This window comes from Cnephaeus nilssonii, assembly GCF_951640355.1.
Source record: "Cnephaeus nilssonii genome assembly, chromosome: 18".
Classification (NCBI taxonomy): domain Eukaryota; kingdom Metazoa; phylum Chordata; class Mammalia; order Chiroptera; family Vespertilionidae; genus Cnephaeus; species Cnephaeus nilssonii.
Genome location: NC_137089.1, coordinates 48,570,846 through 48,598,763, shown reverse-complemented (window position 1 = coordinate 48,598,763; position 27,918 = coordinate 48,570,846). Strand labels below are relative to the sequence as shown.

The 27,918-nt window shown below is 50.7% G+C and overlaps 1 protein-coding gene across 1 annotated transcript in view; it reads left to right on the top strand.

Annotated features, from left to right (window-relative positions):
* Window positions 1-27,918, top strand: part of RALYL (RALY RNA binding protein like) — a gene marked incomplete at its 5' end in the record, with an annotated part of 274,838 nt that overhangs the window by 168,777 nt on the left and 78,143 nt on the right. The window contains 2 exons of the mRNA XM_079795890.1: window positions 1,395-1,470; window positions 15,992-16,024. Coding sequence (XP_079652016.1) covers window positions 1,395-1,470; window positions 15,992-16,024 — 109 coding nt within the window. The remainder of the gene's footprint in view (window positions 1-1,394; window positions 1,471-15,991; window positions 16,025-27,918) is intronic.

Sequence of the window (27,918 nt, the reverse complement as noted above, 5' to 3'; positions counted from 1 at the left end):
CAATTGAATCTTGTATTTATAAAGTTTAATACGAAGGTAGTGCTCGCTCATCCCAACCTTTGCAATGCTTTATGTTCACTGATTAGCTGAGCTCCCTGCCCGCTGTCCCTTGTCCCTTGTCCCTTGTCCCCAACCAACGCCTTTCACCCTCACCCCTGGCACAACCACTAGATTTCAGATGATGGTCACTAAAGTAGTGTAGAACATGTACATAAAAGGCTAAGCAACTGTCCAGTAGCTATGACACACACTGACCACCAGGGGGCAGATGCTCAACGCAGGAGCTGCTGAGCTGCGGTGACTTGGCAGCAGTGGGTTCTCAGGTGAAGCACCCTGGAACCAGAGAGGAGGGAGTCCGATTCCTGGGTATGTCACCTGAGAACCGCCCTTTCACAATCCGGGACCCCTTGGGGGATGTTGGAGAGCCAGTTTTGGCCCAATCCCCACAGGCCAGGCCGAGGGACCCCACCTGCTGAGGGACTCTGTTCACTCCACAAACACCCTTTGAGCCGTGCCCTCCCAGGTGCTGCCTGCCAGGGAGGGACCACGGGAGGTTGGCTCCAGGGCATGTCTGGCCCATCTCGCCCAGTCCCACCCCACCGGCCACCTTCTAATTAATTTCCTTTCAATGTGCTCATCTATCCCTAACACAGTGTATTGAATCCACTCCACAGAAATAGAAGTCTTCCCTTTTTCTTATAAAATAATGTCCCTCACTTCTTTCCAATTGTTCTTCAAGTTTGTCTCCTTTGGATTTTCCTTTTTATCATCCTTTGGAAATTTTAACTGTATTAAATCTAGTTGGTTATGTCATTTTCCAAACCTTTGTACTCAACTTAGCAATTTCTTACGTTTTATACATTTTTTAAAAATTGAGTTGGTCAATCGCATGCAGATACTCTTTTGTCATGTATTTAAGCATCTTCTTGTTGAATCTTAGTGACTTTATCAGAGTTATCGTTCCTGAAGCAAAGAATATGCTCTCTTCTTAATATTTCTCTCTCTCTCTCCCCTCCCCTCTCCTCTTTCTGTCTCTCTTCATTTTTAGTTAGCATTCCTAATTCCCCCTACCCTGTTCAACATTTTCTCTTTTCATACTACTTATCAGCTTCTAATCTGTCATGCATTTTTCTCACTTATTATGTCTGTTGCCCACAGTCTGTTTCCCCGGTAGAAGATGGTTTCCACAGAGGTGTGTCTAACCTGTTCGGTACATGACCTATCTCCACCACTGCCGGGCCTAAGTCAGTGCTCAGTAAATCCTTGTTGAGTGAGTGAAGGACATATAACATTTGCATAGACCAATGGCAAGAAGAACTTAAAACTTCATGGTTTACTTTCCTCAAATGGCTTCATAGTTTCTTAATCCATGCTATTTTATCTTATGCTTCTAGATATCAACATGGCCGGCGAACCCAAACCCTACAGACCAAAGCCCGGGAACAAGAGGCCCCTCTCTGCACTTTACAGGTGAGTGGGTGGGCACTAGGCTGCACTATGGGGCCGTGGAGATGCCCACGAACTTGAAAGGCAATGCGGGTGACCTATGAGGGCAAATAGGAGCAGCCAGCACCGACGTCAATGGGCGGCACTGGCCGGGTTGGACGGCGGACCTCCTGGTCTGGCGGAACCTCCTCAGACAGCTCTCTTACATCTGGTGACGCCTCTCCTGGCCCACTGGCAGGTGGTGGGAAGGTCAGCCTGCGGTGATGGCCGCATGCCTGCACTGTAGGTGGCTCACACGTGGCGTTTGATTTAATTTAATTTTCACAGCAATGCTGCTCTCCTCTTACAGACCGAGATGCTGACATGCAGTTTCTGAGAGAGTCCCTGGTCACTCCCCCAAGCGCGCCCCCCATTCCCCCCCAGAAGGATGGCGCCCGTGCTCACACTCACGCTTTCCGCTGCCGGGCCGGAATCCCATCCACCTGGCCACTCAGCCTCCTTGTGACAACGCACATGCCCCTGCCCCCCTCTCTCCCAGATAACAACACCGTCCTCCTATTCTCCGAGGGCAGCTCCGCGTCCTCCCCTCTCCCCACAGTCCTGGGTCTGAGTCCATTAGCAGCTGGTGCTTCCCTCCCAGGCGGCAGCTTGTGGTGCCCACACCTGTCATCTCAGTGCCAGCGGATGGGGGGCATGTGTTTAGCATCCTCACTATTCTGTGTGTACTTTTCTTAGGTTAAGTAAAGTTCGGTCGATTTGGGGGAAAACAAAAGTAAACTCTTGGAAATTTTGGTTTTTTTAAAAAACAGCCTCTTTGGGAAAAAAGCCATGTCCTGCGGTTGAGCCCGTGCCCCGTTCACGTGCCCTGGCATTGCTTTCTGGCTCCTGGGCTGACTCTGCTCTGGCCGCTACATTCCCTCCTGTCGCAGCAGCTGTCCCGGGCGACTGAGGAGAGGTCTCCTGTCATTCCAATCAACCGGGCCTCTCCCGGACTCCTGTCTTCACCACATCAGTGTCCCCATCCCCCTCCAATCAACCCGGGCTTCTCCCGCCTCCTGTCTTCACCGCATCGGTGTCCCCATGCCCCTCCAATCAACCCGGGCCTCTCCCCGACTCCTGTCTCACCCCATCGGTGTCCCCATGCCCCTCCAATCAACCTGGGCCTCTCCCCGACTCCTGTCTCACCCCATCGGTGTCCCCATGCCCCTCCAATCAACCTGGGCCTCTCCCCGACTCCTGTCTCACCCCATCGGTGTCCCCATGCCCCTCCAATCAACCTGGGCCTCTCCCCGACTCCTGTCTCACCCCATCGGTGTCCCCATCCCACTCCAATCAACCCGGGCCTCTCCCGGACTCCTGTCTCACCCCATCGGTGTCCCCATCCCCCTCCAATCAACCTGGGCCTCTCCCCGACTCCTGTCTCACCCCATCGGTGTCCCCATCCCACGAGCCCACTGCGCTGACAAGGCCCCTCCCGCCCGCTGTCATGTGGATAACCGAGAACTGAGCTGGGCTGTCACCGTGGATGGCAGTGGATGCAGCAGAGGGTGCTAGAAGGCAGCTTGGCGCTGTGGCCTGGCCTCTGTCCTCTGAAAGCCCGTGCTCCTTTTGCAGCCACGCACAGCCCCGCGCACAGCCCTGCCCACAGCCTCATCCACAGACTCATGCACAGCCCTGCCCACAGCCTCACCCACAGCCCCACCCACAGCCCCACCCACAGCCTCACCCACAGCCTCGCCCACAGCCTCACCCACAGCCTCACCCACAGCCTCACCCACAGCCTCACGCACAGCCTCGCTTCCAGGGCGGTCCAATGCGAAACAGTCAGAGCTCGGGACTGCGGGGCCCTGCCTCGCCGGCTGGCCCTGCTCTCCGGTGAGCGGCCAGCAGAGAGCTGAGACGATGTATTGGAAGTGTATCTTGATTGATCTTAGTATTGTGTGCGAATTTTAACTGAGATTTTTAATATAAGAATGGAAAGCTAAACGGCTTCACACCAATGTTGCTACTTGGTCCAGGGCGTGTGGACGTGAGAGGCAGGAGCCGTCACCGGCGAAGGCCTGCTTTGGCCGCAGAGAAATGCAGCTCGTTCCCGGGGGGGGGGGGGGGGGGGGGGGGGGGGAGGGGGCTTTGGGCGGGGCGCACCGCAGCTGCCGGGGCAGCGGGAAAAGCCAGCGCCGGGTCCTTAGAAAGCAGTCAGCAGCGGCCTGCTCATCAGTGTCACCGCCCGCCCGTGCAGGGACGTCCACTTCCCTGCCTTTGGTTCTCGGAGTGGTGCCATTTCCTTAGAGATAGATGCTTATGAGAAGAAACGCATGCGCTTGTAGCTGTCATTCCTCTATTACTCAGCTACTTAAATTGTGAATTCAAAAGAACTAGAAGCAGAAGCCATTTCCGCCTGACACTGCGCACAGACCACACTAATTTTTATGCGATTTCCATCTGTTTACACAAATGAAGGCTGGGATGCGCTGACCCTGCCAACTGGTCACCAAGGGAACAGAGCGCCGCTAGAGAGCCCCTGTGCGCTCCGGTCAGCTGGAGGTCTCCGTCCTCCCTTCTTCCTCTTCCGTGGGGCCAGCTGTTTGCATGCTCCTCCTTCACCGCCCAGCTCCGGGCTGCTGCTGTGCACCTGGCTTCCTAGGTGGGAAGTAAGCTTATGAGACAACCAAGGGTTTGCCTGGAGTCAGGTCACAAGATCAGAGCCTGAATTCTGGGTGCAGCCTTGGAGACTGGTGACCTTGCTGGGAGCTCACGGCCATCTCCACCTGCTACCATCGAAACTGCACAGCTTATGACAGGCAGATTCCTGCCACCCAAAGCCACAGTCCATTCCATTTCTCTCCATGTGCACATGAGAACATGCGTTACCACCTATTCACGTTGCTTCAAGTTCTTCTTCACATATAGTTGTGTGATTTTCTTAAAGCTGATTTTCTCTTAATTTTTATTGATTGATTTTAGTGAGAGGAGAAGGAGGACACAGAGAGAGAGAGAGAGATAGAAGAGAGAGAGAGAGAGAGAGAGACATCAATTTGTTGTTCCACTTATTTATGCATTCATTGGTTGCTTCTTCCATGTGCCCTGACCAGGGATCAAACCACAGCCCTGGCGTATCAGCACGACCCTCTGACCAATGAGCTCGCCGGCCAGGGCGATGGGTTCCTTGACAGGGTGACACTGAACAACCGGGCTGGAAGCGCCCAGGGGTGTCAGGAATGTGAACGTGGAAGCAGCTCGCACAGGGAGCTTTCTGCTTTCCTGTTCTTTGCACCTTTGGGTCTGTTTCCTTACCTGTCACATGAAAGGACTGGAATGACTTCATTTGTTCATTCATTCATTCATTCATTCGTACAAAACATTTACTGTGTACTTACTCTAGTGTGGGCACTGTGACAGCTGATCTTCCTGGCAAGTGACACAGAAAAATGCAAGGCTGCAGGGCATGGAGAGGACAATGAAGTAAAAGTAATGATTTCACAGTTACAGGTAACCTCGGGTTGGCCTTCATGCCCTAAACTGCTGTCTCTGTATCTGTTTGCTCAGCGGGGGATGGAAAAGGTCTGCCATCAGACTCTCCTCTCCACTTATGTCTATTTCCTCTCCATCGTCACCACAAAGCAGCACCGGCATGGAATATCCACGCAGGCATCACGTGCCTTGCTCCTTCTCGTGACTGAGTTTTGACTTAGCCAGACAGGCTGCACTGATCATGCATCATATGCTGAATTAACATGGCCTACAGAGAAGACACAAACATTTTAAAACATAGTGCAGCTGCAGAACATTTCCTGTCTTGTACATGAGTTAGGTGTACATGTAAATCAGGAACATGGATGAACATAAATGCACACAGATATGTAAGACAGGAAGTGAGAGCAGTACTGCCGACAGGGAAGGGCTGCAAAGTCTGGGTGCTGCTGCTGCACAAGTAGATGGTCACTCGGCACACCAGGCACAGACTCCGCCCCGGCACAGAGGTCAGAAGAGCATGGCATGCTGGGAGCAGGATCAGCCACTGGCGAAGACCACAGAACTGGACTGTCTGGTGGCCAGGCTCTCCCGACCCCTATAGCCTGCTCATCAGATGAAGGCAGTCCGACTTCTGTTCTCAGGCTCTCGGGGAACAGTGGCTCAGGCACAGGGTTGGAGGAAGGGAGCAAAAGTAATGATTTCCGTCTTGGACATGAATTCATAAAGACAGACAATTCACGAAAATAGCACTTGTAATAAAAAGGTCTCTCATTCGAGGCTATTGGTATAGGAAAGGTAATTAGCCATTTGTGAACATTCCATAAAAATTGGACTTCATATAATGGTGAACAGCAAATGCTCTCTGAGGAAATGCTGTAACGTTGGATAACTTGCTGCTTCCAACATTCTGTGTCCATCACTGTGGCGTCCACAATAATGATTCCCCCCAGGAAGTGACTTTCCCCACAAACACAGTTCCAACGGTACTAACTCATTGCTCAAGGGGGAGAAGGGTGTGATGGTTTCCCCTCTGCTTGGAGAGCAAACAGAACTTTCCTCTGATGTGAGCAAGGCTGACAATGTATCAGAGCTGATAGCTGACTGACAGTGTATCAGAGCTGATAGCTGACTGACAGTGTAGCAGAGCTGATTGCTGACTGACAGTGTATCAGAGCTGATTGCTGACTGACAGTGTATCAGAGCTGATAGCTGACTGACAGTGTATCAGAGCTGATAGCTGACTGACAGTGTATCAGAGCTGATAGCTGACTGACAGTGTATCAGAGCTGATTGCTGACTGACAGTGTATCAGAGCTGATAGCTGACTGACAGTATATCAGAGCTGATTGCTGACTGACAGTATATCAGAGCTGATTGCTGACTGACAGTGTATCAGAGCTGATTGCTGACTGACAGTGTATCAGAGCTGATTGCTGACTGACAGTGTATCAGAGCTGATTGCTGACTGACAGTGTATCATAGCTGATTGCTGACTGACAGTGTATCAGAGCTGATTGCTGACTGACAGTGTATCAGAGCTGATTGCTGACAGTGTATCAGAGCTGATTGCTGACTGACAGTGTATCATAGCTGATGGCTGACTGACAGTGTAGCAGAGCTGATTGCTGACTGACAGTGTATCAGAGCTGATTGCTGACTGACAGTGTATCAGAGCTGATTGCTGACTGACAGTGTATCAGAGCTGATTGCTGACTGACAGTGTATCATAGCTGATGGCTGACTGACAGTGTATCAGAGCTGATTGCTGACTGACAGTGTATCAGAGCTGATAGCTGACTGACAGTGTATCAGAGCTGATAGCTGACTGACAGTGTATCAGAGCTGATAGCTGACTGACAGTGTATCAGAGCTGATTGCTGACTGACAGTGTATCAGAGCTGATAGCTGACTGACAGTATATCAGAGCTGATTGCTGACTGACAGTATATCAGAGCTGATTGCTGACTGACAGTGTATCAGAGCTGATTGCTGACTGACAGTGTATCAGAGCTGATTGCTGACTGACAGTGTATCAGAGCTGATTGCTGACTGACAGTATATCAGAGCTGATGGCTGACTGACAGTGTATCAGAGCTGATTGCTGACTGACAGTGTATCAGAGCTGATTGCTGACTGACAGTGTATCATAGCTGATGGCTGACTGACAGTGTATCAGAGCTGATTGCTGACTGACAGTGTATCAGAGCTGATGGCTGACTGACAATGTATCAGAGCTGATTGCTGACTGACAGTGTATCAGAGCTGATGGCTGACTGACAGTGTATCAGAGCTGATTGCTGACAGTGTATCAGAGCTGATTGCTGACTGACAGTATATCAGAGCTGATGGCTGACTGACAGTGTATCAGAGCTGATTGCTGACTGACAGTGTATCAGAGCTGATTGCTGACTGACAGTGTATCAGAGCTGATTGCTGACTGACAGTGTATCAGAGCTGATTGCTGACTGACAGTGTATCATAGCTGATGGCTGACTGACAGTGTATCAGAGCTGATTGCTGACTGACAGTGTATCAGAGCTGATGGCTGACTGACAATGTATCAGAGCTGATTGCTGACTGACAGTGTATCAGAGCTGATTGCTGACTGACAGTGTATCATAGCTGATGGCTGACTGACAGTGTATCAGAGCTGATTGCTGACTGACAGTGTATCAGAGCTGATTGCTGACTGACAGTGTATCAGAGCTGATTGCTGACTGACAGTGTATCAGAGCTGATTGCTGACTGACAGTGTATCATAGCTGATGGCTGACTGACAGTGTATCAGAGCTGATTGCTGACTGACAGTGTATCATAGCTGATTGCTGACTGACAGTGTATCAGAGCTGATTGCTGACAGTGTATCAGAGCTGATTGCTGACTGACAGTGTATCAGAGCTGATTGCTGACAGTATATCAGAGCTGATTGCTGACTGACAGTGTATCAGAGCTGATGGCTGACTGACAATGTATCAGAGCTGATTGCTGACTGACAGTGTATCAGAGCTGATGGCTGACTGACAGTGTATCATAGCTGATTGCTGACTGACAGTGTATCAGAGCTGATTGCTGACAGTGTATCAGAGCTGATGGCTGACTGACAGTGTAGCAGAGCTGATTGCTGACAGTGTATCAGAGCTGATGGCTGACTGACAGTGTATCATAGCTGATTGCTGACTGACAGTGTATCAGAGCTGATTGCTGACAGTGTATCAGAGCTGATTGCTGACTGACAGTGTAGCAGAGCTGATTGCTGACAGTGTATCAGAGCTGATGGCTGACTGACAGTGTAACTGCCCGGAATTAGAAGAAGCAGGGGTGGAGTGGGTGGACAGGAAGGATCAGGCACAATCTGTAATAATAAAAGTGTAATATGCTAATTAGACCGGACAGCCGAATGACCTTCCGATGTCATTCTGGACAACCTTCTGGATGAAGCCATGGCAGCAGGGGCCAAGGAAGAGGCAGTTAGGGGCGATCTGGCAAGCAGGCAAGCAGTTAGGGGCAATCAGGCAGACAGGTGAGTGGTTAAGAGCGATCAGGCAGGCAGGCAGGCAAGCAGTTACAGGTGATCTGGCAGGCAGGCAGAGTGGTTAGGGGCGATCAGGCAGGTAGGCATGCAATTAGAGGCAATCAGGCAGGCAGGCAGAGTAGATGGGGCGATCAGGTAGGTAAGTGAGCAGTTAGGGTTGATCAGGCAGGCAGGCAGAGTGGTTAGTGGTTATCAGAGCAGTTAGGGGCAATCAGGCAGGCAGACAGAGTAGTTAGGGGCGATCAGGCAGGCAGGAGAGTGGTTAGGAATGATCAGGCAGGCAGGTGAGCAGTTAGGGGCAATTAGGCAGGCAGGCAGAGTGGTTAGGGGTGATCAGGCAGGCAGGTGAGCAGTTAGGGGCAATGAGGCAGGCAGGAGAGTGGTTAGGAATGATCAGTCAGGCAGGTGAGCAGTTAGGGGCAATCAGGCAGGCAGGCGAGTGGTTAGGAGTGATCAGGCAGGCAGATGAGTAGTTAGGGGCGAACAGGCAGGCAGAGTGGTTAGGGGAGATCAGGCAGGCAGACGAGCAGTTAGGGGCAATGAGGCAGGCAGACAGAGTGGTTAGGAGCAATGAGGCAGGCAGCAGAGTGGTTAGGGGTGAGCCAGAAGTCCCAGATTGCAAGAGGGATGTCCAACTACCAGTTTAGTCCTGATCCTGCAGGGATCCCTGCAGGACTGGGCCTAAACCGGCAGTTAGACATCCCCTTAAGGGGTCCCCGATTGTGAGAGGGTGCAGGCCGGGCTGAGGGAGGACCCCCCCCCCCCCCCGCCGAGTGCATGAATTTTGTGCACTGGGCCTCTAGTGTTTGTAATAATAAGGAATTACAAGTGAGTGCCTCGTGATAATGGGTGTAACTGTCTATTAAAAGAGATACTCTAATCTGCCCCTCACTCTCTCTTCTGAGAGGTCCTTGTCACATATGAAATCAGCACATACCACCCTCAGATGTAGTTCTAACACACAGTCACGCTCACAACACGTTCTTACACCAGTGGAGCTCTTCTTGCCGAGTCTTTCAACACAAGCCAAGGCCAAGTGCAGTGGAACAAACCACAGTTTTCCTTCCTGCTTCTCTCAAGACAACTTACCATCCTGTGGCCAACGATGAACCTCAGAAAGAGCAATGCTCTGCCCGGCCAGTGTGGCTCAGCTGGCTGGAGTGTGGTCCCGTGCACCAGAAGTTCATGGGTTCAACCCCGGTCAGGCCTCATGCCTGGATTTCAGGTTCAATCCCTGGTCGGAGTGCTTACAAGAGGCAAATGATCAATGTTTCTCTCTCTCTCTCTCTTAAAAAAAAAAACAAAACCAACAAACAAACAAACAAACAATCATTCCAAGATGGCTAGACCTACAGAGCAGCCAGGTTCGAATGACACCCAGAGCCACGCCAGCAGTCAGAGAAAGCAGGAGCGGCTGACCGGGCTCACTGCCCAGCCCCGGCCCTGAGCGGGGAGCCTGTGCCTGGTGTGTGTGGCCTTTCACTGAGCACCCCTCTGGGTGGGGAGAAGTGCCCGGGAATGGCCAGAGGGCGTGAGGCCGGGGCTGATGGACACATGCCCCCTTCCAGCTGCCAACTGACTGTCCTTCAGAGCTGATGTTTCTCTCTCTCTCTCTCTCTCTCTCTCTCTCTCTCTCTCTCCCTACCTCTGTGAAATCAATAAAAATATATACATTTTTTTAAAGAACTCAAGGTTTGGGTCACACTCTGAGTTACCTTCCTCCTCTATGACCTTCTAGCTATAAGGTCTTGGGAAAGCTGCCCAATCCTCTCTGCCTCAGTTTCCTATAAAAAATGGAGACGATAATGGCCTCAGGGTGGTTATGAGGCTTAAATGTGCTAACCTGCTGAGACTAGCAGCCCAGTTCCGGACAGTGGCTATCACACGAGGCATTAAATACACACCGTAACTGGTACAGGCTGGCAGGTGGGTCGCGTGCCTGGACATCGTGCCCTGCAGCACCCTGTCCCTCTCCCCACTCCTGGGGGAAGGCTGAGAAGTTCCTGTAGCGCCACCAGCCCAGTTGGCATAGCATCCTGTGCCTCCTTTGCCAGCTGCGAGGCGGACACGGATGAACTGCAGCCCTCCACCCGCAGGTCTGAGCGGGTTTTAGAATTCCTGTCAACACACTGTTCCCAGCAGCCACCATCAATTAGTCAGAATTGACACAAAAATTAAAGCGTTTGACCTCTCAGCTTCAGAGCAGACAAGCTTTTCGGAAATGATTGCTCCCGTGGTCGCACCCAGAGCTGCACGTTGTCATAAACTTCTCAATGTGGTTGACAGAGCAGCATCAAAGGCTGCGGGTGGGGTAACCCTGGGGCATCTATGGCGGCTCTGCGCCCCGGAGGTCGCTGCACCCGGAGAAGGGCTAGGGTGCATGAGAATGCCCTTGAAGTGCCTGCCCATGGCCAGTGGACAAAGCATCCGTTTTCTTCCTAACAGTTGACATTCGACATTATTCTGTATCAGTGCCAGGTGCACCGCCTCGTGGTTAGACAACAGTATGCTCTTCAGAGTGGCCCCCTGATTTCTGGGGCCCACCTGGCCCCTGCATAGCGATGATGATATTATTGACTCTGTTCCAAGCTGCACTTCATACCTGGGACTGATCTGCAACTGCCCTCGTGGTCCCGACTCGTGCCCAGACCTCCTTGGGCGGCTGGGGCGCGGTCCCGTGCTGGCCCGTGTTCTCCGCACGCCGAGCACCGGGGAAGCTGTCCGCCCAGCGCCTTGCTCCCCACAGCAGAGCCCACAGAGGCCGGGGCTGCTTCGCTCTGGTTTTTGGTCTTCAGGTGAGGAGAGGAGAGTCAAGAGACAGATTCTGATTCTCGCTGGGTGTCAAAGAATCCATCTATAGTTCCCTATGAACAGGCTGTCCGCACTACACACGGAAGACGCTTGCCTGCTTAATCTTTCAGCAATAAATGAATTTGTAAGAATTTTAAGAATACTGATAGAAGTGTGTTGGACTTTAATATGGAAAGTGTTTGCACAGAAAGACATCTAAGAATCACAAGTGCATATCTTTGATCAAAATCATCATCTTTTGCTCACATTTAGTCACTTACCATGGAACATGAAAACGTCACGTGAATGTTTAGACTATAACTGGTTAATGATGACATGGAGACTAGACTGTATACATCAAGATATGGTTCCTATAATCCTCAAAAACAGCTGTGCGCTTTGTGTATAACACTGTGCCCGGTTTTCCCCGTGCAAGGAGCAATTGGTTGGCTAAGCTCTAAGGTGCCAGGACCCGGACTCCATGGCAGGCAGATGGTTCTGCTGGGAGAGAGGGCGCTTAGCAGGAAGGCTGCAGCGGGAGGCCTGGGGCGACGGGCCACCTGGAAGCTGATGATCCGCGCACTGGCACCGAGGCAGCGAGAACTGAGAGGCTGGAGCAGCGTGAAGAGGACTCGGCAACAGAAACAAGGGAACCAGGAGCGGCTGTGCGCTGAGGCTGTGCGGAGTGAATGAGCAACATTCTCCGCCTTCCAGCTCGGCCTCCGGTCTCCGAGCAGTGCCAGTGCCAGTGGGGCCATTGAGTGAGGGGCAAAGAGGAGAAGAATGAGGGAGGGAGGGAAGGAGGGAGGGAGACAAGGAATTGAATCGGGGCCGTGTTGCGTTAAAGGCACCTACAGTTGAAGGTGCATGCTGGGCAGACGTAGCCACGCATCGGAAATGGGGTGATGCCAGAACAGCCGGAATGTGGACAACAATGGAAATCAGATAAGACCTCTCAGGAGAATTAAGGAAGAATGAAGGGAGGACTCTTGGCAATCCCATCAGCAATGTGCAAACAAACCAAATAAACTGGTGAGACAGGGCGTGCCACTCTGGACATGAGCCCATGACCTTCAGGGCCGGACTGCCTACATTCAAACCCGGCCTCCAGCACCTGCTGGCTGTGTGCCCTTGGGAAGACAGGTAGCGTCTCTGGGTATCCCTTTCCTCATCTGTAAAGTGAGCTCCACCTCAGAGGGTGGGTATCATGTTGCTGAAATAAATCAACGTTTATAAAGCATTTTGAATAACGCCGTGCCCTCAGTAAATACAGCTTAGTTCTTTGTTGTTGTAAAATACAAAGTGTTATAAATCCTTTAGCCCCAAATATTGATTTAAATTTTGCATTCTATTTTACTAGTCTTCTGCGCCTATGTTTTGGAAGTTTATCTTATTCTACTCATAATTCTAGTGGATCCTGAACGAAGTAGCATTAAATTCACTACCTATTTCCTGTTGAAAGTAAATCTCAGGAAAGGTAAAATCAATTATTTTCTTCACCGAACAATTAGCTTATAAAAAACTCAGAGGATATAAAAAACGCAGGGTATTCTGCCATGGAATCATGTTTCTAGGGTTTAAATTGATTAACAGTTTCCCCAGGGGCCTGCTTCTCCAGCACTTTCCTTCTTTTACTTATTCTTTTCACTTTTCAGGACTAAAGTGACAGAAGTGAGTTTTTCCTACATTCCAGTCGTTCCGGCTCTCAGAGTGACGGCTGGCCTTTGGCGTTGCCCTGGCCCCTGTCCGCTCTGTGGGGAAACCCTGCAGACGATCCTCGTGTTCTTCACCCCGCCCCTTGGGCTGGCTCGGGGTTTGCTAGGTGATGAATGAGAAAAGTGTGAGAATCTCTGAGTCTCTCGGGCAGGGCATTGGCCCTGCAAGATGAGGGCGGCCAAGCAGGTGGTTGTGAGGCCCAGCGTGGCTCACTGAGGTCACTGGTCACCACTGCGGGATGAGACCTGAGGCGGGATGGCTTGTGGCAGCTCCCCACCAAGACTTCCTGCTCAGGTCACCACTGAAAGTGCTGGGGGTCCGGCGCCCGGGGCTTGTGTTCAGTGGACATCCTCTTTCCCCTCTGCTCGGCTCCCAGAGCACCAGCCAGCTCCCCATCCCCCGCCCAGGCCCAGGGAGGCCTCACACAGAGCCTCAGGGGCTTCTTGTCCAGATGGAGGCAAGCGTCATGTTCTCACCAGTCTGCACGCCCTCTCAGCCTGCTCACCAGGACTGTGTCCTGAGACGGTCACAGCGACAGAGATAAGGAGTCACAGAAGCAGAGACAGGGCTGTTCCTGTGAGACAGAGGTGTCAAGATTGGCTTTAGAAGGCGGTAGAGAGACTCGAAAGCTAAAGAGACCATGCAGTGGGGAAGAAGGAAAAATCAGTGCTCGTATAGAAATGGATGCTAAAGACAGCAAGGCGTCGCTAAACCGAACACGTCTGAGCAATAAGGAGACAAGTTTCATGCAATTAAGTGGCTGGTAAGAGAAGCGATAAAGAGCTACATGGAAAGCCCTAGCCAGGAGGCTCAGTGGATTGGTGCATCGTCCCAGACACCAAAATGTGGTGGGTTCGATCCCCGGTCAGGGAGTGTACAGGAAGCAACTGATCAATGTTTCTGTCTCTTCAACGGTTATTGAAATTGTCAAGAAAGGGGTGACATACATGTAAATAAAATAATTTAAAACAAGAAAGCATTCTAAAAATCTTAACCGCCAGGATTTAGATGAAAATGTCTTTAATAATTGCCTGCATTTAACCTATAATCCCCTCTAATAAAGAGGGAATATGCTAATTGACCATTACGCCCTCACAAAGATGGCAATGCCCACAGCCAATAAGGAGGGAATATGCTAATTGACTGCCACGCCCTCAAATATGGCAGCACCCACAGCTACAAGATGGCAGTGCCCAGTCCCCTCAGCCCCACCGGGGTGGCAGGCGCGCTGCACGGCCGGGCCCGCCCCCAGGCAGACCCGGCCACTCTGTGCACCTGCCTCTGGAGTCCCCCTGTCCCCTCAGTTCCCCAGCCACCCAGGGCCAGCCCAAGGCACAGGCAAGCTTCAGATGGCAGCTGCCTAGCCGCCCAGGGCTGCCCGAGGCTCAGGTAACCAGGGCCGGCTGAGGCTTGCGCTGCCGGCAGTGGCAGCAGCAGAGGTGTGATGGGGTTGTCACCTTCCCCTGAATGCTGGGTCGCCTCCTGCCATTGAGGGCTCCCGGACTATGAGAGGAGGCAGGCTGGGTTGAGGGACCCCCCTCCAGTGCATGAATTTTCCTGCACCAGGCCTCTAGTCTATAACAATAAAAGCGTAATATGTAAATCAACCAAACAGCCGAACAGCAGAACCATCTGGACCACCACGTTATTTCACGCACTGGTGCCAGGCCAGCCAAGGCAGGTGCAATGTGATTGATTGGGGGGCCTGCCATCGCCCCACGATCACCCCACAGAGGGAGGCCAAGGCCTCCAGCCAGGGCGATCAATGGGGGGGCTCTACTATCCCCCCAAAGAGGGAGGCCCAGGCCACCCTCTGCGGGGTGATTGATTAGGGGGCTCCGCGGAACCGGAGAACTGGGGGTGTATGGCGGCAGACGCAGGCGGCGCCAGGCCAAGTTGGGTGCGGGCGGGGGGCAGGGCCGTGAGGCAGCCGCGGCCTCGAGGGCCTACCCTTGCATGAGTTTCGGGCACCAGGCCTCTAGTTATGTGATAAGAAACTTACATGAAAACAAAGTGGCCAGTGCACACCCACCAACCGGCCTCCTTGGTTGTTAGCGAGAGAGCGTGGGGAAGGGCTACCTTTCTGCTGGCTGACCTTTTGCAAAGAATATAGAGCTGATCTAGGAAATAAGCCTCTTCCCTGGTGCAATCCTAGCCTCTGCTATAATGAGAAAAGTAAGGGCCACAATACAGGGGTTTTCTATTTTGTTTTTTGGTTTACTAATTTTATTTTAATTATTTTTTTATATTTGCCTCCTTATATTTCTTTTTTTCCCTTTATGTTCTCCCATCACCGTTTATCCTCCCTCTACCTTCTTCCACCTCCCCCTATGCCCTTCCCTCCCCTTCCCCCCAGGAGTTCTTTCTCTTTTTTCTTTCTATTTTGCTCAATCCCTCCACCCCAAATGTTTTTAAGTGGATTGTTCAAGATGCCACAACAAGGCAGAGGCTTCCTTCAGAATTAGCTTCCCGTTAACATGTGAGGAGCCACAACAAGTACCTGGTCCCCGGGACACAGGAGCAGGAAGGCCTCGCCTGTGTCCTGGCTTCTGGGTGGTGGTGTCACTAGTGGCCAGGGGACCACGATGTTTAGATCTTCATGCGGGACGATGTACTGGAAATAAATTATTCAATTACTATGTAACCAAATGCATTGTAAATTTTACTGCTCCAACCATCACAGACACATGTAGGAACTTCTACAAACAAGTTACTGGGGGTGGGAGAGACAGAAAATAAGTAGATATAGAGAGAGCAAATCAGAATTGAACTAACAATGTTATCCTAATGTATTGTTTCAATGCTACATCCCATACCAGGGTTCTCTCATTTTTTTAGCCTCCCCATTAATCCAGCTAGAATTTGAATTAGTCCAGATTAGCGGTTAATATATTTTTTATAGCCTTTACACTGGTGCTAAGTTGTGCATTTTCATCCCAACAAGGATAACAATTCAGTCAGGTTTATACAAAAGCAATTTAATTGGATAGCATATCATTATGTTAAAATAAACTTTTTATATTTTTTTCACAGACTTGAGTCAAAGGAGCCTTTCCTATCTGTTGGGTGAGTATATGTCTAAATATTTTAAATCTCAATTCTTTAATCAATTTTTAATTCAAATTACCAAGGTTTGCTGAGGTGGTGTTTCAGTCATTTAAGTCCATATTCAGAGTCTTAACACATCTCTGGGCGCATCATTTCTTCAGCGGCATCACTGCCTCCATTTGATAAAGACTTAAGTAAAAGGCAGCCTGGGCTGTCTGAGACCTCAGAAATGCAGCTGATGGACGTCTGTGCAACCCTCCATCTCAATGAGCACAGGGTAGACTGGTCATCTATGTCCTCATCATGTAAACATATGCTCAGTCAGGTTCTAAGCTTTCCTCTGAACTGCAGCGTCTCTGTTGCCTGTCCACCCACCGTGGCCGTTTTCCTTCAGTCTTCTCTGCTCAGTGATTCTTCCGCCAATTTCTCCAACTCGATCTCCAAAATCTCTATCTTTTCTCTTTTTTTTTCTCATTTCACTTTTATTTCTCCACTCCATTCACACTTACTGGCTCTCTGAACACAGAGCTGGTGGTGTCGTCCCGAGTCAAGATACATGGTCCAATGGTAGTATGTTGTGGGCAAGAACACATGGATGATCTTCCGGCATTCCGAACTGATTGTTTTTAACGAATCTGTCCAGCAATCCTTTGACTAATATATTAAAGGATTGTTCGTATATTAGTCACTTTAGGACATTTTAATAGATTAGTCAAAGGTGAGAGCACCTCTGCATGCTCAGCATATGTCCATGCTGTCAAGTCTCAGAAGGAGCTGGAAGAGGTGATGTCTCGCTCTGAGGAGGTTGTGCGGCATTTGATGAAGAAACAATCACGTCTAGGGTCCACTGTGCTCACGCTCGGTAACCAGAACACGGATGGGGTTAGATTCCGAGTGATCACATCAATTTTCTTTTGTGACTTTGTTGGTGGCCTTTGAACATTTCTGTCACTCCTTGAGCACCATGGTCCCTCCCCTTCTACTCCTCATAAAAGCATCTCAGAAAGTCGCTTGAATCACAGTAATCAAAATAATGGTTTGGGATGCTGGGGAAAGAAATAAGCAGGTGATTTATTGGAGGACTTCATGAAAAACAGAAGGTCGCGTTGATCTGGTCTAAAGAAATCACTAGAGCATGCTTCCTCCTTCATTGTCATCAGCTGCTGTTGTTAGACATCTGTGAGCCAGAGGCAGCCTCTCATTCGGAATTCATGTGTGACCTGCACTCGAGTCAGGGGGTGAAATGGCTTTTCTTCACGCCTCACTTAGTGCACTTTCCCAGCAGCGCCCCCTGTCCTCCCACTACTCTGAGATGGAAGTCATTTTTTATTGCACAGCCTCCATAATCTTTGTTCTAAACTTATTTGGAGTTTAGAACTCAGTAGTAGAGCCCTGAGAAAAAATTTCCAAAGAAGAATGATTTATAACTCAGCAAATACTCAAAATGGGAAAATGACATAGCCGATGATGATATGACTTATATATGACTTAGGTATGACTTAGACATTACTTAAGTATGACTTAAATATGACTTAAGTATTATTTAGACATGAATTATGTGTGACTTAGATATGACTTAGGTATGAATTAGGTATGACTTAGATGTGACTGAAACATAACTTAGATATGACTTAGAAGTAAAGTGGGGTGAAACGTACACCCAATGGTTCTGCTGACTGAACATTTTACGTCATAGTGAAACTTCCCCGTTCTCCTCCAAGGAAATGATTTTAAATACAATTGTCCAAAAGGATGCATGAATCTCTCCTGACCCTCTTCAGTGAGAGAACAGGGTAATGGTGACCATGAGGACACACACAAGCCTACCAGGCACAGGTAATATACTGCAAGAAACATATGTTCAGAGATGTGACTTGTATCTCAGCTGTTTGCCAAAGGGAATAAGAGCATGGTGTGTGGTCCATGATATCGTGGACATGTGACCATATAACATAGGACCCTGCACACCTCATGGACATTCGCTTTAATTCTGTGTTGAATAAAAAATCCTATTAGTGAATAGTGCAGTGTTAAATATTGCATACTTCAGCACTGCCTGCCCGTGTCTTAAAAAGGTGCTGCTATGTACATTTAGAAACTGCCTCCACCTCCTTGCCTCTGACCCTCACAGACAAGCTCTATTAGTTTAGGCCGTTATTTCAACCCTACGCCTCAGGTCTTTATTTGTGAAATAGAGAATAAGTAAGGAAATTTGCATCATGCATTTAGCTCCGTCCTGGCGCATAGGGACTGTCAGAATTAAGCTCTCCTTGCAGCCCTAGAGGCGCATCCATGTTGTGCCGGAGAGTCAGTCAGAGGGTAAGCGCCTTCTGCAGGCCATGCTGTGAGCTACACGTGGAAATCAAAGAAGTTTTCATTAAGCAGAGAAAAAAATAAAACGTGTGAATGAAATAAGCTATCAAACATGAGCACGTATATTCCATTTCAAATTTCAATGATGAACATTAATAATTGTCATTTAAATTCTTGAAATGAAAAGAAATGTCAATACATTTTGATGCCCATCTCTTCTTAATGTAAATATGGAAGCAAATTTTCTCCTCAGATACATGTGCTGCAGAAATTATGAAATAGCATTTTTATATTTTTTAATATGTTTTTATTAATTTCAGAGAGAAAGGGAGAGGGAGAGAGATAGAAACATCGCTAAGAGAGAAACATCCATCAGCTGCCTCCTGCACACCCCCTACTGAAAATCGAGCCCGCAACCCGGGCTTGTGCCCTGACCAGGAATTGAGCCATGACCTCCTGGTTCATAGGTCAACGCTCAACCACCGAGCACACTGGCCAGGCATGAAATAGCGTTTTTAAATGACACAACATAAAATCAATCAGAACATACCCATGGAAAATTTTGTCAAAAACAGTTACAACACAGCCTAAGCCGGTTTGGCTCAGTGGATGGAGCGTGGGTCTGCGGACTGAGGGGTCCCAGGTTCGATTCCGGTCAAGGGCATGTACATTGGTTGCAGGCACATCCCCGGTGAGGGGTGTGCAGGAGGCAGCTGGTCGATGTTTCTCTCTCATCGATGTTTCTAACTCTCTATCCCTCTCCCTTCCTCTCTGTAAAAGATCAATAAAATATATTTAAACAACAACAACAAAAAAAAACAGTTACAACACAAGGAAATATTTGCTTACAGAAAAGCTCAGAGAATTGTGAGAGGAAATCGGTGATCTCAGACCTTCCACTCTAGGCTGATATAAGAACTTGCACATTCACAAGTCAGTGATGAATAAATAATGTCATTAGGAAAATAAAAAATCGCCCTAGCCGGTTTGGCTTCATGGATAGAGCATCAGCCTGTGGACTGAAGGGTCCCAGGTTTGAATCCAGTCAAAGGCACGTACCTCAGTTTAAGGCTCGATCCCTGGCCCCAGTCAGGGCCCATGTGGGAGGCAACCAACAATGTGTCTCTCTCACATTGATCTTTCTTTCTCTCTCTCTCTCTCTCTCTCTCTCTCTCTCTCTCTCTCTCTCCCTTCCTTCCACTCTCTCTAAAAATAAATGGAAAAAAAATAGCCTCAGGTGAGGATTAACAAAAAAAGAAAGGAAAATAAACAATAAACATTAGCCTAGCACGAAGCCTGAAGGCTCATTGGACAGTCTGATGCTATTTCCCAGGGTGGGTCAATGCATAGGGTGGTTTCCATGGCTACCTGGCAATTCTGGTACCGCCAGGCCTCGAGATCCTGTCTGCACCAAGCCTGCATCCTCCCCATCCTCCCCTTCCTGCCGCAGGCAGGTCATCCTCACAAACATCCATGGTTTCGGGATCGCTTCAGAAAAACCTTTGGAACCTACCTTCCCCCAACCCCTCCCTGCTCTGAGGCACAGGGGGGTGGACACATTGATCTAGCCCTGTCCGGGCTCAGCACGGAGGCCAGGCGTTAGAGACCGGAAGGCGTGCCTCGGAGTCTGCCTGCGCTCACGGGCACGAAACTCACTCTGGCGTCATCCCAGACCGCAGGTTGGGGTTGCACTAAACTTTAAATGTTAAATTATTTTTTAAAAATATAATTTAAACACTTAATAAGTGATTTTATTAAATATTAATAACAATGTTTCATTTTTCAAATTATTATAAATAGATCTCATATAAATGCATTATTTATATGTAATATGTATTACGTGTATAATTTATTATATAGAATATAAAATACTTTCCGATAAATAAAATAATTTTAATTAGACTTAGAAAGTAAAATGCTTTTCCCCTCTCACCTGACAATAAAAAGTCCCAGCTGCACTGCCTTGACCTTCAGCGCAGAGCTCAGGCCTGCGCGCCAGAGGACCGTTCAGCGCGCTATTCCGCTCCGCTCCTCCGGCGTCACACCTTGAGGCAACCCCGGAACGCGCCTGGCACAGGCTTCCTCTAAGTGGCATCCGGTAGACTCTGACTTGGGAAGTGCGCTGGGAGAAGAGGGCATCCGGTCTGCACCTGGAAAAGAATAAGGACTGAGTGGTTGATCCAGTTAAGATTCCAAAATCAAAATCGTAGTTTAAGACCAGTTTTGCCTTGAAAACGGTTCCCCAGCTTCTTAATGGACAGCACCGAGGCGGGGGGAAGGACGTGCTGTTCTTTGGCCCTTTGAGCGGAGATGTCAGTGCAGCTGGGGCAGCCTGTGAGTCCTGAGTGAAAGGCACTCTCATACTGAGCTGTTTATTCTCAAGGCACTCAATGAAAACCGCCAATGAATTAGCTCTCCTCACCTTGTCGCATGAAGTTGACCTTTTAAAGGGAAGACTTTGCATATGAATTGGTTGCATTTTGGAACTGAAACTTTGATTCACACCAGTTGTTCAGCAGATGAATTTTCGCAGGAGTAGCTTGATTGTAAGAATGATTATTTATTGCATGGGTAAACACCTTTTTCAGACTTTTTCACTGACGTAGAATAATTCAAATAACCCAGACTATTTAACAATTATGTGGATACAGCTCAGAATACATTCTTTTCCAGGCTTGACTGAGAGGCGTTTAAACACACACTCAGGACACGAAGCCCAGTTATGACCTTGATCTCACGAAGGCGCTGGCTCCGTGAGCGAGGGGCCCTGGCCAGCCGAGCCGCTCTCCTGCTCAGTCCCCCGAGGCCGTGGGCACCCTCATCTGTGATGGGAGGAAACCCCCGTTTGGGAGGGACGCCCTGGATGAGCCTAGAGGACATTACAGCAAATGAACCGTTGGACAGAAAGGCCAGGACACACGGCCTCACGGCGGTGGAGCCGGACGAGCTGAGCTCAGAGCCTGAGGGGGGGGGGGCAGGGGGGGCGGGCGGGGAGCAGTAGCCGAACTGCCGTTAATGGTGACTCGTTAATAGCACTGTTTCGTATACTTGAAACTTGCTTTAAAGAAGTGGATCTTAAATGCTCTCACCCAGAAAGTGGAACTATGGGGGGTGGTGGATAGGTTAATTAGCTTGGTTGTGGAAGTCATTTCACAATCTGTACGTATACGAAAACACCACGTTGTGCGTCTTAAATATATGCAGTTTTCATTTGTCAAAAAAAAAATGGGATCTGTAAAAAAAAACAGAAAGAACAGAAAGGAAATGCCTGATGGAAATGTCATTTCTCTAGGATATCAGATCAGAGTCAGTGAGTGAGGGTGCCGTCCGAGAGGCTCCCACGGAGGGTGCTGGGAATACACCGTGTTGTCAACCGACTTACTCATGACGGCAAAGCAGCAGCGGGGAGGCCCGGCGTCGCGGGCTTGCGGTTTGGGCAGCTCAGCCAGGAGGCCGCAGGCTGCAGCCCTCAGGGAGCCTTCAGTCCGTTCCCCACAGGTGGCTGCGGACCAGGCAGGGATGGGGAGATAGGCGCAGGCCCAGTGAAGTGGGGGGACAGCGACCATGCTTGCTGTCAGTCACACCTGGGAACAGAGGTCACGGGCCAGGACGGGCGTGGCCACTGCGTGCACAGGAGGATTTGAGGTATTTGTCCCCTCAACCAAGAAGCTCGCTCTCTTGGGCTCTTCTCGCCTCGTGCTCTGGGCTCTTGGTTCCTGTTGGCTCTCTGGGGACTCTCGTTGCAGGGGCGCACTCCTGGGCTCCCTACTTCTCCACGGGGCCAGGCCATGGGCCCCACGCACAGTGGGAGGCAACTGGACCCTGGCTCTGCCTCCCGCTCCACTGAAGCCCCCGCCACGGCTACGACGGGACTTTGGAAACCAGGACTGTGACTCCACGCACATAAAACCCGCATCCTCCCAGGCGAGTCTCAGACATTTTCTTTTCTTTTTTTCGAGATATCATAAGGAACCACCCCCAGCACCCGCTGGGGAAAGGGATGCCCAAGTCCCCTGGTAGAAGGATCGGGGTGCTGTGGCATGTGCTAAAATCCAGATGCAGGGTCAGAACGAAGGGAAGGGTAACGAGAACCTGTCCCCAAGCTTTCAACACACCCATCGGACTTCACGGAGTCACCACGGCCAGTTCAGTGTCTACCTTCCGATGGTGTGGTTTCACTTCCTCTCCGTCTCCAGGGAAACGGGGATACGGGGATGACGCCAATTTGCCCCTTCTAAAAATCCATTTCTCGTTTTTTAGACTCAGACAAGTGCCACCACAAAATTAATGGTTCCTTTAGCAACTGTGCTCGTGTTATTCCTCTGAGGCCCCCGGGCTGCTTCTCTGGCGAGTGCACGGAGCTTCTGATGCCTCAGTTGTCATTTATTTCATCAGCCTGCCCCTCAGCCCGGCGCTGTGGGAGCACGTGAGAGCTCGGCCCAGGCTCTTACCGGTACTGCTGCCCCGTCAGTGTGCTCCCCGCCGCCAAGATCATTTAAACCCACTGGATGGCAGACAGCAGCCCCGGGACACTGGGCGATCGATCACGCCTGTGTCTGCTTTGGCAGAGGTGCCTCAGCAGCAAGAACCGGCGGCTGTTCACTAATGAAATCAGAGGCGTCCTCACAGCCCTGCTCGGTCCTTCCAGCGCTAATGTCACGGCCACACGGGCTGCTGGCGGCCACAACCACTTTCATTTCTCCCGGAAACTTCCTCCTTGGGGAGAGGGAAGTCCTGCGAATTGCAACGGCAGGGCGGGCAGGGCGGGCAGAGCGGGCAGGACAGACCGACGGGCACTCCTGGAGGGAAGAAAATGCACAGCAGCGTTTTCAGACTGATTGACGTTCTGCTCAGAAAGGAAGCAGCGGCGCGGGGCTTTGTCGCTGATGATATTCAAGAGTGTTATCAGCACTTCCCCTGCACCGCGCGCATTCACGTAGCCAAGTGTCCCGCACGCCAAATGCCACGGTCTGCACCGGCCCCACTTGTCACGGGCCACCTTCCCCCAGGTCTGGGTGAGCATGAAACACTGAGGTGTTTAAAGAGCAGCCTATCATTTGGTACACAGTCAGAGAGAAAACACTGTTTAGGCATTAAATCCATTCGAACCAATAGCAAGTCTGATGTCACACAGGCTCCGTGTGTATTTAAAGTAAAATGGTGTTAAAATTGTAACTTAAACAATATTGGCTAAATAACCTAACTGCACCCTCTAAACTCTGAGCCATAGCAATTTTTACCTCTTAATTATTTTATTTTTAAAATATTTTTATCAAAACACGGACCGGCTGCCTCCTGCACACCCAGTCGCTGTTGCCTCGGTGGTTTGAGCGCTCCAGCCCGCCCGCTCCTGCGGTCTCAGCCTCCATGCCCAGCTCTGAGCAGCGCTGGCCTCTCCGGAGGTGAATGTGTTCCTCGAAACCACCACGACTTCCCCGAGGGGCTGAGCATTGTTCTCACATGTTCCGCATCGGTCACCGGGCCGGGGGTTCTGATGCGTCTGCGAGTGGCCATGTCCCCGTTGAAGGCAGCCAGCACCTGCTCGAGGCCGCAGGTCCAGGGGCTCAGTGTGCTGTCCTTCCTCACCCCATGCCCACTGGCCGCGTGTCAGGTTTTACTCAGAGCGCCGCGCACAGGCGGTGACTGCGGAGCCCTGACCCGGGGGCTGAGGGCATCTTCGCGGTGGTGTCGTCAGTCCAGCCTTCTGGGCTTTGCCTTGGACTGCGTCCCGGTCAGATTCCCTCCGGCCGCTCTCCTTTCCTGTTAGAGTGTGTCGGCTCTTCACCATAAAAGCCCCAGAGAGCACGGAGCCAGAGCTCCCCGGGCCTGTCTCAGAGTCCCAGACCAGCAGAGAACACGCCACACGGCTCCGGGGCAGGGGCGGCATGTGGTGGCAGACAGCACGCCCTCCCCGGCTCCACACAACACAGCTCTGTCCTGATCGCCAGTGCCCCCTGGGCCACAGCAGACCGCAGGGAGCCCTTCAGAGTGTCCCTCTCATCACAGACGGGGGGCAGGCAGGCTGCGCAGGGGAGGCCAGCCAGGCCTGGAAAGCAGCGTTCTCGGGCCACTCTGCTCACACGCACACAGGAAGGGATGACCTGCTCACACACACACAGGAAGGGATGACCTGCTCACACGCACACAGGAAGGGATGACCTGCTCACACACACACAGGAAGGGATGACCTGCTCACAAGAAGGGATGACCTGCTCACACGCACACAGGAAGGAATGACTGCTCACATGCACACAGGAAGGAATGACTGCTCACATGCACACAGGAAGGGATGACCTGCTCCCACGCACACAGGAAGGGATGACCTGCTCACACGCACACAGGAAGGGATGATCTGCTCACACACACAGGAAGGGATGACCTGCTCACATGCACACAGGAAGGGATGATCTGCTTACACACACAGGAAGGGATGATCTGCTCACACGCACACAGGAAGGGATGACCGCTCACACACACACAGGAAGGGATGACCTGCTCACACACACACAGGAAGGGATGACCTGCTCACACACACAGGAAGGGTTGACCTGCTCACATGCACACAGGAAGGGATGACCTGCTCACACGCACACAGGAAGGGATGACCTGCTCACACGCACACAGGAAGGGATGACCTGCTCAGGGCACACAGAAAGGGATGACCTGCTCACACGCACACAGGAAAGGATGACCGCTCACACACACAGGAAGGGATGACCTGCTCACACACACACAGGAAGGGATGACCTGCTCACACACACAGGAAGGGTTGACCTGCTCACACGCACAGGAAGGGTTGACCTGCTCAGCACCTTGGGGAAGCACACAGGCTGATTGCAGCCAGGAGCTGTGCAGGGCCATGCCGCAAACTTGGAGGGCAGAGTGGCCGTGCCAACCTTTCCCGGCTCCCTGTAAGAGAGCGTCAGAGCAGCACAGCTAGACCTTGTCCCGGGGTGCTCACCTTCCTGATTTCAGGGTTCCTGTCTCCAGAGGCCCCAGGGATCCCCCCTTCTCTAAGACTCCCCCCTCTCTCCACGTGTTTGGTCCATGTTAGGCAGGGACAGAGGGCCATCTCCCCGAATGAACTAAGGAGGATTAATTGTGAGAACTCCAGAGAAACGGACCCCAGCTGGCAGGTCCTACAAGTTCATGGCTTTTAAGTGGAGCCATTCCCCTCTTCCCCGCGCCCCGCCCCAAACCAAGTGTTCCTGGATGGAGAGAGCAGGGACCCAGGCTTCTTCCCAATGAGGCCCTCCATCCTCAGCTCATGGCCCCAGGGTAGCCCTGGGGATGGCCTCCTACCCACTGAGTCACCTTCAGCCTCTGCACAGGGAGGGTGGGCTGTGCCTCCTTCTGCTTCTTGAAGCCCAGCTCCTTTCCTGAGTCTGTCCACAGGGCCGGGCTCAGAGCCTCAGGCCCTCCCTGGGACTGCCGTAACTGGAGGGTTTACGTGGAAGATCTGACTGATGTCTAGAACGAGTTGGGAAGAGGAGTTAGGGGAGGAGATTGAAAATGGAAGCAGAGGACGGGATTGGAGACCACTGTGGCTCGTGGTCCAGGTCTGAGTGGGTGGAGCTAGCAAGCCTGAGAAGGTGGCCTCACGTTTGAATCGGGCTGAATTCAGGATTACAGGGGTGATGCCTGAGGCACCTGGTGGCACTCAATAAACATCTGTGACTACCGGGACTGGGTGATGTTTCCTGATGTGTGGTGTCTGCTCTGACCAGAACTCTCCATGCCTCTGTGGCCAGCTCTGCAGAAAGAATGTGTTTCTCCCCAGCACTGGGCCCCACACTGAGTGCCCCGGAGCCCCTGAGGCAGAGAGGAGGGGCTGCGAGTGAGGATGCCAGGAGGGCAGGGCGCCGTCCTGTGTCAGTTGGATCCAGTGGGCGTCAGTTTTCTCACTGCACGTTACCGGGTCCCCATGCCGGCTTACTCAACGCATCCTGGTCGATTTGATAGCTGCGTGACATTCTCCAGTGTGAATGCCCCACACCTTTTGACCAGTCTCCTACTGATGGACAGGTGGTGTGGCCACATTTGCCACAATTAATCGTGTATCTATCACCTGCGATCCAGCTATTCCGTTTTTCAAAACTGATCCAGCAGGTAGTCTCACTTCATTATCCTTGTTGATTCTCTCTTCTTTGTCCCACATCATCAGCAATAAATGGCTTTGCTGGGGATCAGAATGGCTCTCCAGCGTCACTTTCCCTGACTTCATTAAAGTTCACACTCTTTGTAAGATCTGCATTTTCACCCCCAGGTTGGCCGGAGGGGCAGCCCAGACCCTGCTGAGTCCCCTCGCACACCGCGGGTTCCACCTTCCTTCCGCTTTATCCGCTCTTTGGAGTTTCATATTATAATCATCATGAATGCCTAAGTAATAGCTCAGTGATCCAGGACAATCATCCTGTGCATAAAAGTTATTTTCGCTTTTAGAGGCTCTGTGAACCTCAGATCTGCGTCGAAAGTGCTGGCAGAGGATTTAAAGCCTCGCTTCCCAGTTAGAGTCTGTTCACCAGCCGGGGGTGACAGATCTTTATTTCATCCGTCTCAAAATGTGACCTTTTCCACACTTTTAGTGACGTTTTAAAGTACAGAATATTTCTTGATTCAAAAGATTTCCCACTTGCCCTAACTGGTTTGGCTCAGTGGATAGAGTGTCGGCCTGCGGACTGAAGGGTCCCAAGGATCGATTCCGGTCAAGGGCATGTACCTTGGTTGCGGGCACATCCCCAGTAGGAGGTGTGCAGAAGGCAGCTGATCGATGTTTCTCTCTCATCGATGTTTCTAACTCTCTATCCCTCTCTCTTCTTCTCTGTAAAAAAAATCAATAAAATATATTAAATAAATAAACAAAAGATTTCCCACTTAATTCTGCAGAACAAATCAGTTATCACAGTTTAACCGGTCGCTGCCAAATACCAGCAAAAGACGGGCATCACTTACACTTTAAGAGCTTATGTGTGTGAGGGGGGAGGGAGAGATACCTTGAGCAGCTATGTTATGGCATGCCAACTAGGATAGATGCTAAGATAAAAAAGCAACCCCCAATGTTTCATGGTTTTAGATACCTTCTTGTTTCTTCAATGAAATGTTTACTGGGTCACATTCAGAACTCACCATTAGATCCTACAGGCCACATTCAACTTCAAAATGACAGGACAACCTGGCCGGTGTGGCTCCATTGGTCTGGCACCCTCCCATGTACCAGGAGGCTCCAGTTGGATTCCCTCCCAATCAGGGCACATGCCCAGGTTGCAGGCTCGATCCCCAGTAGGGGTGTGCAGGAGGCAGCTGATCAATGTTTCTCTCTCATCAATGTTTCTATCTCTCCCTTTCCCTTCCTCTCTCTGAAATCAATAAAAACATTTTTTTAAAATGACAGAACGGCCCACCAGTGTGGCTCAGTGGTTGAGAGTAGACCCATGAACCAAGAGGTCACCAGTTCGATTCCTGGTCAGGGCACATGCCCAGGTTTCAGGCTCAATCCCCAGTAGGGGGCATGCAGGAGGCAGACTACTGATGTTTCTCTCTCATCATGTTTCTATTTCTCCCTCTCCCTTCCTCTCTAAAATCAATAAAAACAAATTTTT